At 58.1% G+C, this 11,995-nt stretch overlaps 2 protein-coding genes across 2 annotated transcripts; one reads left to right on the top strand and one right to left on the bottom strand.

Moving 5' to 3' along the window:
- Positions 1 to 966: 966 nt before the first annotated feature.
- SLS55_008209 (uncharacterized protein) lies at positions 967 to 3,763 on the bottom strand (the record flags this gene model as incomplete). Its single annotated transcript, XM_066779622.1, has 4 exons — positions 967 to 2,761; positions 2,820 to 3,298; positions 3,345 to 3,470; positions 3,530 to 3,763. The coding sequence occupies 4 exons, from the start codon at positions 3,761 to 3,763 to the stop codon at positions 967 to 969; spliced, it is 2,634 nt and encodes an 877-aa protein (XP_066630426.1).
- A 3,955-nt stretch (positions 3,764 to 7,718) lies between these two features.
- DAL81 (Fungal specific transcription factor) lies at positions 7,719 to 10,118 on the top strand (the record flags this gene model as incomplete). Its single annotated transcript, XM_066779621.1, has 3 exons — positions 7,719 to 8,035; positions 8,112 to 9,295; positions 9,355 to 10,118. The coding sequence occupies 3 exons, from the start codon at positions 7,719 to 7,721 to the stop codon at positions 10,116 to 10,118; spliced, it is 2,265 nt and encodes a 754-aa protein (XP_066630425.1).
- Between the last annotated feature and the right edge of the window lie 1,877 nt (positions 10,119 to 11,995).

Below are 11,995 nucleotides of genomic sequence, written 5' to 3'. Positions count from 1 at the left end.
TTGCTCTGGCTTAGAACGCCGACGGGCAGTTTACGCGGTCGGCGGAATGGGACCCGATGCGACGAATCCCCCGAGGATCAGCTCGCGAAGGGCATATGCTCCCTGATCTGGGGCTCGATGGGCGGCTGCGGGGCGGAGATAGCGAAGGCTGCGGCTTCGAGCTCGGCAAGCCAGAGTTGTGCACAACAGCTGGCGGTTGGCGGCCTTTCGCTGAAGCTGCGGCTGAAGGGGTATCGAGTGGAAAAATAGGTGGCCAGAAGACGGAGACTAGCGCGTGGCAGACGTGCGCGGGAGGCCAGCGCTCTAGCTACTGAGGGCGGGCTGTGGTGGACTGGAGGTGATGGACAAGCTCGTCGAAAGAGTCGCGCATCCTCCCCCGGTTCAGTAGCGCGCTGCCGGGCGAGGAAACTCCGATGGCGGCCGGCCCTACGTTTTCCCCCCTTCACGCGCTTGCACCGAAAGAGCACACAACCGCCTGTAAGCGAGGCGCGTGCCGCCTGGGTAGGCAGGTGCCCACCTGCACGCCTGAGGCCTGAGGCACTGTACTGTACACAGCAGCCCCAGCATCATGCGCCCAGCTGCATTTAGAGGGTGTGTCAAAATGCCCGTAGGCAGGTGATCACATGGAGATTTCTGCAATTTGGATTCGTACAAACATTGGATCCGGCCGTTTCTAGAGACTCCTGGGGAAAAAAAAAAAAAAAAACAGGCGGGAGAGCCGGGGTACCAAACCACCGCTCGCGATGCGGCCGGTGCAGAGAAGGTTCCCCCTCATCTTCTAATGCCTTGAATCTAAGGCATCCACACTTGAGATCTGGGCTCTATACGGACTGAGGTCCTTCTCCTGTCTTCCGTCCTCTCCTATCAAAATACCCAAGTGAATGATTCAAGTACATCAAACGAAGTTGAACACCTAGCAACAGATTAGCATTTGGCGGACCGCGAACTTGTGTGATATCGTAGTTCTCACCGGATGTCTGCGGACGAGGAGCCGACGAGAACCTCAAACCGACCCTCCTCAGCAATGTACGATTCCAACGACGTGTCGTAGTACCCGACCGAGTACTTGTCGAACACAAGCTCCACGTTTTTCGTCTCACCGGGTTGCAGGAACGCCTTGCCGAACGCCTGCAACTCCTTCTCTGGGCGCGGCAGTCTTGACCTCACGTCCTTTATGTAGCCCTGCACGACCTCGGCCGCTGCAACGCTGCCGGTGTTCGTCACAGGTACGGTGACCTTCACGGATCCGTCCTTCTCAAGTGTGCGGTCGCTGATGGTTGCGCTGCCATACGAGAAAGTAGTGTAAGATAGCCCGTGGCCGAAGGGGAACAACGGCTCGATGCCGCAGCGTTCGTAGTGCCGGTAGCCGATGAAAAGACCCTCACCGTACACAACCTGGGCGTTCTCGCCGGGCCAATTGTGGTATGCCGGGTTGTCTGACAGCCGTTTGGGAAAGGTCGTGGGGAGCTTGCCTCCAGGGCTCAAGCGGCCCAAGAGGACGTCTGCAAGAGCATTGCCAGCTTCCTGCCCCTGGTACCATGCTTGAATGATTGCGGGTACCCTGTCAGCCCATGGCATGGTGACTGGCGTGCCCGACTGGTTGACGACAATCGTGCTTGGATTTGCTGCAAGTACGGCTTCGACAAGGCGGTCCTGACTTCCATGTTTGGGCAGATCCATCGTTTGACGATCGTAACCCTCCGACTCCCATTCTGCATCCAGACCAACAAAGACGACCGCAGCATCGGCTTCTTTTGCTGCATCCACCGCCTCTTGAAGGAGGTCAATCCCGGATTCCTCTTCGTACCCGATGCGGCAGCCACCGTAGGCGTGTGTCGGCTTGCCGTGGGTAATCTTCGATGCCGGACGCACTTCGTTGGTGCTCTCAACAAGAATCTGAACAGGTTTGCCTGCCTCCATGTGCACAGACTTGAGGACGTCCTCGGAAGCCTCGAACATAGCCTCGCCCTCCTCTATCCAATCCCAGTTGTCGATGAACAACTCGCCGTTCAAGAAAAGCCGACCTGGTCCGACGCTAGAGAAACTGAAAGTGTGGGACCCTGATGTTCTCGGGGTTAGAGTCGTCTTGACCTTGAACGAGTATGCTGGCAAGACCGACTTCGGCGCTGAATCCCATAGGAAAAGGTCGGTATTGGCCTTGTGCTGGACCGATGCTGGAACCCCCTCGAAGCGGTCATGGTAAAAGTATTCGAGTGTCACTCCCGGCTTTCCATCCTCTGTTGTGCAGAACGGGGATGCAAGCGGGAGCCACTTGGCCGTATCGCAGCCACGAGAATAGATAAGCTCTCCGTCAAAGTGAGTGGCAAGTCCGTCGAACGGCGTCGTCGTGTAGTACGGGTTGAGGCTTGCACTGCCGCCGCCCCCGGCAATGGCACGCTTCGCATTCGGCCCAATGACTGCGATCTTCTTCGCAGATCCGATGGGGAGAATGTTTTGCTCATTCTTCAGCAAAGTAAGACCCTCTGCGCCAGCCTGACGTATCACTTGGCGGATAGCGGGATTGTCGTTTGCTCGTTCCTCTGGTTCCAGTGCGTCATTGTTGAATCCCTTCGTTCTTTGGATGAGATAGAGCACATCGCCAGCAGCCCGCTCGACATCTTCGGCGGCAAGCTCGCCCCTCTCGACCGCACGAACCGCCTTCTCGCCACGCCACTTGGTTGGGCCTGGCATTTCCAAGGCACAGCCGGCCGCGATGGCCTCCGCGACGGAGTTGGTACCCGTCCAATCAGACATGACCATACTATAAGAGTCAGCCTCTGATCCCGGTTTCGCTTCATGTCAAATAGACTCTCACTCACCCATCGTACTTCCATTCATCACGAAGGATTTTCTTCAGGGTGTGTTGATGCATGTCGGCATGAACCCCGTTGAGAAGATTGTACGAGCTCATCAAGGACCAGGGTGCCGCTTCCCGGATGGCAATCTCAAAAGGCTTTAGATAAAGCTCTCTCAACGGTCTCTCGGCAATGATAGAATCAATGGTCATGCGCAGCGTCTCCTGTTCGTTGCCAACGAAATGCTTTATGGTCGCCGCAACCTTCCTGCTTTGCAGACCGCGGATATAAGCGGCAGCAAGCTTCCCCGTCAGGAAGGGGTCCTCAGAGAAGGATTCGAAGTTACGGCCTCCAAGTGGTGACCTGTGCAAGCACACGGTGGGAGCTAGCAGGACATCGGCGCCTCGGGCTTTGGTCTCGTCGCCGAGGTGCTTCCCCACCTCTTCCAGCAGTTCCAGGTTCCAGGTGGCTGCAAGAGAGATACCGCACGGGAAAAGGGCAGCCTATTGTTTGTTAGCTGCATGGCTGGAAAAAGGGAGCTACACCAACCGGAGTGCCATTTTTGAACCACTGTCCTCTAGCGCCGTTGGGGCCATCAGTAGTCTTGATGGAAGGGATCCCTCGGTGGGGAAGGGCAACAGTGCGCCAAAAGTCGGACCCTGCCAGGAGGGAGACCTACGATTGCAGAGGTCAGCGCTCCACTGCCGTTGAATTCCCAAGGCTGTCGTGCTCACCTGTTCCTTGAGCGGAAGCTTTGCCGCCAGATCTCGAGCCGGCCCGTCTGGTTGATCGATGCTGTTGACTTCAAGGCTCGAGACCTCTTCATGGAACTTCGAATCGCGGTCGATTGAGTTATGCGAAGGAGGGGACGGAACGTCCGTGGTATCGTGTAGCGCCAACTTCAGCGCAGCTGAGCCACCACCAAGTGTTGGTTCCGCAGCACGCGGCAAGACCACGGTATCGGCCATGACGCGACAAGCGGCAGGACTGTTGACAAGGCGAAAGCAAGGGGCCTGATGCTGCGAAAAGGAGCGTGAGGGCAGGGCACGAGGTGGGTTCCGAAAGGTCGGCCATGGCCGTCGTCGTGTCCATTAAGTAGTCCATGACATGCATAGGCGCGGACCACACGGGAATTGCTCAAAACAGCATACGCCGAAAGACGTCAAGACATGCATTGTAGCTGGGCCAGGTACCTGCGTCTCATTGATGAGCACTATGGCGCGGTGAGCAGCATCGGCCGGCGATTATCCGGCCTTTTGCCTCAAAGAAGCGTGAAGCAGCCTGAATTCTTAATATAGAGGCCAAGATGATGGGTACTATGCGTCGCAGAAACGATAGTCGACAGCGAAAAGAGAAGCTGGCAACTGCGGCTGTACCGTCGACCTGGAGACTCGTCGATGGCGGTTTTCCCGTCCGCTAGCCGAAGGTCGAGTGGTAAGAAGGCATTGCACATAAGCTTCTTCAGACAACGCGGCGATGGCGGACCGGTGCCAACGGCTGCGGAGGGCTGCGGTCCGGGCCCGAGTGAGCATGGCCGTCGTGCAGGCTCGCGGAGGCGCGCGCCAGTCAGCGAATTGTTGGTGGAACGAAGCGAGCGGTCGAGTCGTGTGCGTGGAGATGAGACTGGCTCGACGGCCCTAAATGCCGGCGCCACGTGAAGCACGACCATCGCCTGCTCCTTCCCGACCCGCACGCCAACATCTGCACCTCCATGTGGCCTCACTTAAAGCAGCAGGCATGCATCCGACAGTCCTGAGCCTCGTATATGACGGCACGGCATGATCTTCAATGCGCTACAGCACGTGATAGTCGGCGTTTCAGAATGTCCCGTCAATTGTCCGTTCGGTACCAGAAGCACATGGAGCAGAGAGACGTATATCCTCTTTCCCCATCTGGCCTGACGTCTGTTCGAATGCGTTGACCAGAGTCAGAACGAACCCAATTCTCGTGAGTGCTCTAAGCTCACGTCAACTTCCCATGTCGTTTCAGCACAAAGGGCGCCCCCGACTTTCCAGCCCAAACGAGCATGTGCATGTATAGGATGCTCGAAGTTTTCCTTGGCTCTGCTTTGCAGATGACGTGACGGCTGTGCAGGTCCTATCTCGCCACCTTCGAGGCCAGACGGCAGTGCGACACCTCCGAGAAAAAGAAGCCAACAAGTACTCCTCTGGACGCAGCAGCTAGTTCGTCGGAGGCGGCGGAGTGCAGCATGTCCAAGTCACAGGCCAGTGCTGGATGTCAGACCTGAGTCACGTCAAAAAGCATTCGCAACTCCGAGTCAGATTAAGTGTGGTCTGTTTTCGGGCCTTCAACCAGACGATCAGCACACATCTGCGCTAGTTGCTATTTTTCATCATCGTCGTAGCCTGCAGGACCACAGCACGGGCGCCACGTCTGTTCGAATGTGTTGACTAGATTCAGAACGAACCCAATTCTCTGGAACAGATGGTGCAATCATATCGAGCTTGATAGTCACGGACTGGCTCAACGCCTCCCGTCGGTCGCTGTTCGGACTTTGCAGGCACATGGAGCGTAGATCCCACAAAAAGGCCGCCTTGCCGCCGTTGGAAGGTTGACGTGGTTGAAACAAAGCCTTGGGCGTTGAGCTTATCGTGGCCGTGGAGGCTCGAGCACCAATCGTAGGATTGCAAATGGTAATCAAAGCGGCTGGCATTTCACGTGCATATCATACTCGATTCCCAACGCGCCCGGGAAATGCAAAATGGCCCTTGGGAGCAGACTCGAGTCGACGTGTCAGAGACGAGATGGAACTGGCTCCGGATACTTTCCGATGTCGGCAGTCGTATTGTAAGGCAAACTCGATGGTCTCACCGCAAGACGCCTGAGCTCGCACCACGGCGGGACATTCGACGCGCTGGTGGACCAGCTCTGCTGTAGATTTGTGGCACGCCTCGGACCACACAACAGCGGGAAACGCGCGTGCAGTCTTCGATTCAGCAGTAACCGAGTCCCGCACGGCCTTCATGCAGGTTGTTGCCTCCCGATCTGTGGTTTGGTGGCAAGGCAGGAGTAGTCGCGGTCCTAAAGCAGCTATCCACATGCCGAGAAAGATGCGCAGCACTCGATGCAAGCAATCCTCGACACGGACGCCACCGTTCATTTTAGGTACGTAAACATCAGAACTAGCCTCACTCCTTGACGGGAAATTGTCTCTTGGCTGCTTGCGCACTCATGCCGCAGGGCGCAGCTTCCCGCCAGGAGACTTCCAACGGGTGGTCCGGGCGCCTTCGACGTGGCGTCGCAGCGCATGTCCTCCTGAGAGAGGTCTGGGGGTCCGGATTCAATGTACGTAAGAAAGTGAGGATTCCGTGGTTCTCTGGAGGTCCAGTTAACCTGAAATGGTGAAAGAGGCTGGCCTAATTCCTTCGGGACCCTGATTCACAACCGCCGCCATCGCACCCGCCGCCACCTTCGTTACTGCATGGGGAACAGATATCGTTCCGCAGACACATGCAATGATGCGAGAAATTCGACGAAGCGGGGAGCGAATGCGGAGACGAGTGCACCTACCTTGCATCTGGGCAATCAGGAAAATCTCTCACCCGAAGATGCGAATCGGCTCGACTTGAGGCCAATCGCGTCCAGGCAACCTGACGAGGTCGTCTGACGTCTGACGAGGCGCGCTTCTGGAAGATGCGCGATCGACTTCATGCAACGCGCGGAGAGCGGGCAAGGCGCAGGGGCGCAACTGCACAGTCGACGCGGTGCGACCATGCGGCGGACGCGGTGCGACGGATCCGCGTTTGCGATTAGATAATGGCGGGTGGATGGTGTGAGTGGCACGAGTGGGAGGACTCAGCCGGGCGCTCTTTGGCTGGCGGCACCGGCTGGGCACGCGCGACCAACAAGCTGGAGAGCGCGCCTAAGAGCGCGACCGCGACCGCGACCGGCGCTGCGACGTCACTGCAGACGTCGGCATCTGGAGGCGGGCGGGCACGTGTGCGGCGCGACATCGGGTCGAGGCGGCGCACGAGTAAGGCAGACAGATCGCAGTGAGATTGACTGCGCCGGGGGTTTCGACTTGGGCACCTTCTGTCGTCAGGCCCGCCAGGGTCCGGCCGGGCAACGGCTGGAAATGCGGAGAGGGTCGCAGGCTGGGTCCGGAGGTGTGGGAGAGGCAGCGGCGCACGCGACAGCAGGCCGGGCGTCGCAGCTGTGCCGCGCCTCTGCGGAGATATCTTTCTTTACGTCAAGGCGTGAGTGTCTGGTGGTTGAGTAAAAGGAGTGGTAACGGAAACGCGGCGCAGGGATAGACGGGCTGGCAGTCGGGCAAAGTCGGCCAGTCAGCGTGCACTGATAAGAGAAAGCAGATCTACCCCAGCGCGGCGCGAGGTCTCATCGAATTAAGCCTTCGTTAATGCTTCAGCGACTGCTCGTTTGGGGGAGCAAGCGAATATCCAGTACGTAAACTGCCCTAACTATGACCAAGCCCACGCCAAGCGGGCGCCCTCGGTGACACAGGCGCAGACCGCATCGCTGACACTGCGCGCCCATTACCTCTATCCATCGACACTACTTTATCTATAAGCAACACCGCGCCCGCGCTCCACCGCCCGCCGTTCGTCACCACGCCCAGCAGAGCCGCTGCCCAGCCGCGAGCCACAGCGAGCCGCCGCAGCAGAGAGCGCGCCTCAGGCAAATGACCGAACGCACCATCCACTTTCTCATCTTCCTTTCCCACGGCCCTTGAGATAAGCCCGTCGTCCCCCAGCCGCTGCCATATCGCCGTTATCAGACACGGCCTCCAGCAATCGCACCGCGGCCCTTCTCACTGGTGCGCTGCTGCCGCCGCCCTGGCGACCGACGGGCACTAACCGGCATACCCGCAGGCTCCACGCCGCCCAGGGCTATCTCCGATACTGGCCGCACGATATGACGACCGCCATAGCTCCCCAGCCCATCATGCCTCGTTCGGACCTCGTCCCTCTTGCTGCCGCCCGTCCCAAATCAGCCAAGCCCATGCCGGGCAAGGAGAACCTCTTCTCCTCCCACAAGCCGAACGCCCAGCCCGGTCAGCTCACGCCCGCCCAACGCTCCCGCCGCGAGAGGCCCTGCGACGCCTGCCGCCGCCGCAAGAGCCGCTGCGTCATCCACGAGGGCGCGCTGCTGTGCGTGCTGTGCGAGTTCCACAAGCAGGAGTGCACCTTTGTGCAGAGCCCGCTGCCGCGCAAGAGGAAGATCAACGTCGACGGCCAGAAGGAGGAAGGCGCCAAGAAGAGGTAGGTCTTGTACCGCCATGATCCTGACACTAGCCTGCCCTAGTCGTGTAGCTCACTGCTGACACCCGCGGTCCAGATCAGTCGAGCGTGAGCAGCAGCCGCAGAGCACCGCTCCGCTGCAACAGCCCTCGCCCACCACAAAGTTCTCGCGCCGAGCACCCAACCTCGTCGATACCACCGGCCAGGCTCTCCAAGAGACACTCGGGTTGCAGCGTCGCCAGCACAGCCGCTACATCGGGCCCACCACACCCTTCGACCCGGTGCTAATTGGCCTGACCCAATTCGATACGCGCAACGAGAGCACCTTCGACTTGGGCGTGCTGCGGAAGGTCCATGACAATGAACATTTCATCATGCTGCCGGACGAGAACACCCAGGACTTTGACAGCGAAACCGAGGCTCTCAATGCCGTCGAGGCTGTGGTAGCACCACATGGCTCCCAGCTGATTGATGTGTACTTCCGCTCCGTGCACCCTAACTTCCCCATCATACAGAAAACGTTGTTTATGCAACGGCATCGCGATGCCGATCGTCAGATATCTCCGCCCCTCCTAGCGGGCATCTACATGCTGGCCCTGCAATGGTGGTCGTACGAGCCCAGATTGGCATCGCTACCCAAGCCGGACGTCAGCAAGCTCGAGGCAATTGCTTCCCACTGGCTACCCAAAGCCATGGAGCGGCCCAAGCTCTCGACGATCCAAGCCGGCCTGCTGCTGCTGCAGAGGCCCGACTCGGACTCGTGGAGTCTAACAACCCAGCTCGTCGCCATTGCACAAGAACTTGGCCTGCACCTCGACTGCTCCAATTGGTCAATTCCACTGTGGGAGAAGGGACTGCGTAAGCGGATTGCCTGGGCATTGTACATGCAGGATAAATGGAGCTCATTGATCCATGGCCGGCCATCGCACATATACAATGCCGACTGGGCGGTGAAGTCGATAGCTGACGATGACTTCTTTGAGGACGGCGCTCAGACGGGCGAGGTCCTCCGAGCAGGTAGTGAGGAGGAAGCAGCGGACGAGGAGCGTGGCGCATACGTTTTTGCGCAAATGATTACGCTCACTGCGATTATGGCCGAAGTCGTGGACACGTTCTACACTCAGACCGCGATCCAAGACTTTCAGAATGCCGGGAAGAATTCGACGCGGCTGATCCTCGATCGGGCGAAGCCCGTGCAGATCAAACTCAAGGAATGGTTTGCAAGACTGCCCGCGTCCACGCGGATTGACAGCCACAATTCCGGCCGTTCGTCCAACACCGGTAAGCCCACCTGCCCTTCCTTTCAATACGTCACCCCTATTGATCCAGGTCCTTTGCAGCCACCGGTGCCTTGCATCTGGCCTACTTCGCCACTGAGATCACGCTCCACCGGCGGATTGTCCAGTCGCTCGACGCGGAGACGTCAGATCCGTACCTCCTCTTCATCTGCCGGTCGGCGGCCAAGACGCGCCTGATCAGCGCCATGGACTTTGTGAACCGCTTGACGCCCGCGCACCTGCAGTCGTTCTGGTACTTCGCGTCCAAGATCAACTTCACCCTGATCGGCACGTTCGGCAGCTTGCTGTGGGCCACGGCGCCGGGCAGGGAGGAGGCCGAGTTCTACAAGACGCGCCTGCGCGAGTACCGGTGGACGCTCAGCGTCAGCGCGACGCGCGCGCGCTGGCTGGAGTACGCGGTGCAGATGCTGGACGCAAGCCGCGAGATGCTGCGCGGGATGAAGGAGAAGCCTACGCTGGCCGAAACCATTGTCGCCCAGCAACAGCATCAGCAGCAGCAACAGCAACTGCACCAAGCCTCCCAGCCACAGCAGCTGGTCGTCAGCGACAGCGGCGTCCCGCAGATGAAACCTGGTGGCGCTGGTGGCAGCAGCATCCTGCGCCACGGATTTTCCGTCCAGTTCCCGCATGGCGGCGGCAGCCACCAGCATTACGGCTCGGAGCCGTCCGTGTCGTTCGGGGCATACGATCCCAACGACGATATGGGCGATGATTACGAAGGCAGCATTGGTGAGGGCGATTTCGACGAGCAGATGAGCGAGGTGAGCGACAAGGGCGGCCTGAAAACGCCCGTCAGTGCGGCATGACAACGACAGTGCTGGCTTACCTCCGTTTGATGTTTTTGTTTTCTCTCTTGGACGGTTTGTGCTCAAGGTGGGTATGATTTCTTTCTCTCTAAGTCAGTTCATCCTCGTCTTGCGTTTGTTTAGCGACGGAACTTCATGATGGCTCTTTTGATAATGAGGGAACATGTTCTGGGATGGTTTTGTGCTTTTCGTCCTATCTCTTTCTTCCTTGCTGGGGTATCTGGTTCTTGCGCATGGATCAGCCTACGGGCTGCTATCGACATTATTTTCTGGGTCGTTTGGTCTCTTTTCAACCGTTGTCTTTTTGTTGCTGGCCCGAGGAAGAAGGCGGAGGAAAGGTTTTGTGTTTTTGTGCTGTTCGACGGCAGAGGGAGGACCATCCACCGAGGCTAGCACCGGACTGTCGTCCTGTTTGGTTTGCCGATAGGGTCCCAGCCCAGTGAGGTGGTAAGAAGAGAAGAGAATGACGGTGGCTAAAAGAGGGTTGTCGCTCCGGTCATCATCGGTGCATGAGACCGGCGAAGCAGAGACGTTTTGAGGACTAGACGTAGTCACATAGTTGGCTGTAGCAAACGTCAGTAGCAGCTCTTTTGATAGTCATAGCAGTAGCAGTAGTCGTAGTTGAAATGGGAAAGCAGAAGGTTTGACTTCAAAACCGAGCTTGGAGGTGGGAATGTGCGGTGCTGGCTAGTGATGAGTGAGCAGCGGCCCTAGACAAATGGGATAACGAGCAAGCACGACTTAATGTTGCAAAATAGAGCAAGCACAAGACTGAAATCACGTCACCTGGCCCCTTCCGAGGCGGGATCACCCGTTTTCCCCCGGGGCCGCATCATCTCGCGCAATCCAGTTGAAGGCCAGTGCCGGGGTTTTGACTTACGTCAAGCTAATCGTGGTGAGTGGTTGCTTGCGAATCACCGTGAAAGAATAGTCTTTTCCTCCGTGCGGGCAAGTGTGTTATTTGACGCGACGACGCGCCGACGTGACGACACCTGCATGCTCCGTGACAATGATGATGCAAGGGCGAAAGGAAAAAGAAACGAATGACCAGACCAGACCACGAGCGGCGGCGGCGGCGGCGGCCGTAGCAGCCAGCAACGACGATGACGACTGGGAGGGTGAAAGAAGAGCGCGTGATGGGACGTGTGCGAGCTCTGAGAGCTTATAGACGTTCTCCCATCAACCGTTTGTTTCCGAAAAAGCAGTTTGGCAGATTCCCATTGGAAGTACGGCGCGCGCCCGCCACGCAGCCGCGCAACGGCTGGCGGAGGAAGCGCCGCCGTGTCGTCGTCCACAGGCCACGCGGATGTGCGCCACCAGCAATAAGGAACTCCGGGGTAGTCGTCCTGTTGCCCTATCCGAGGCGTTTGGGTTAGTCATAGGAGGTGAAACTCCTTCCCTTTCGCGCTTTGCTGCATCGGGAAGGTTTGGTGAGAAGCGACCTGCATACCACAGTCCCCTCCCTTCTGCAGCCGGTGGCTAGCGTGGAAAACGGCAGGGGCTCATGGTGGGGGATGATGTGATAGGTCGAACCACACCACCGTCTTGGGCAGTCGACGGGCCTCTAATAGACAGGCAAACCGGATCCATCTAGCCGGTAAGGGAGTGCACTTGCCTGTTGATTGTAATCAGAGCGAGGAATCAGTGAGGGTGTGGCCAACAGGAAAGTGAAAAGTCAAATCGCGTGGTGACCTTGCCCTGGTAACGGCGAGCTTCCCTTTCCGACTTACCAGATCCATACTACCTGTCAGTCCTGTTGCTGCCAGAAGGGCAGGTAGTTACAAGAGGGGTTGAAGGAAATGCGAAGGAAACTCAACCGATTGGAAGGGAAATTGCTGACAAAGTACCACTCTGTCCCCGTTCCCCACACACGCAAA

This window comes from Diplodia seriata, assembly GCF_021436955.1.
Source record: "Diplodia seriata strain FDS-637 chromosome Unknown scaffold_8, whole genome shotgun sequence".
Lineage (NCBI taxonomy): Eukaryota > Fungi > Ascomycota > Dothideomycetes > Botryosphaeriales > Botryosphaeriaceae > Diplodia > Diplodia seriata.
This window is presented reverse-complemented; position numbering and strand designations above follow the sequence as displayed.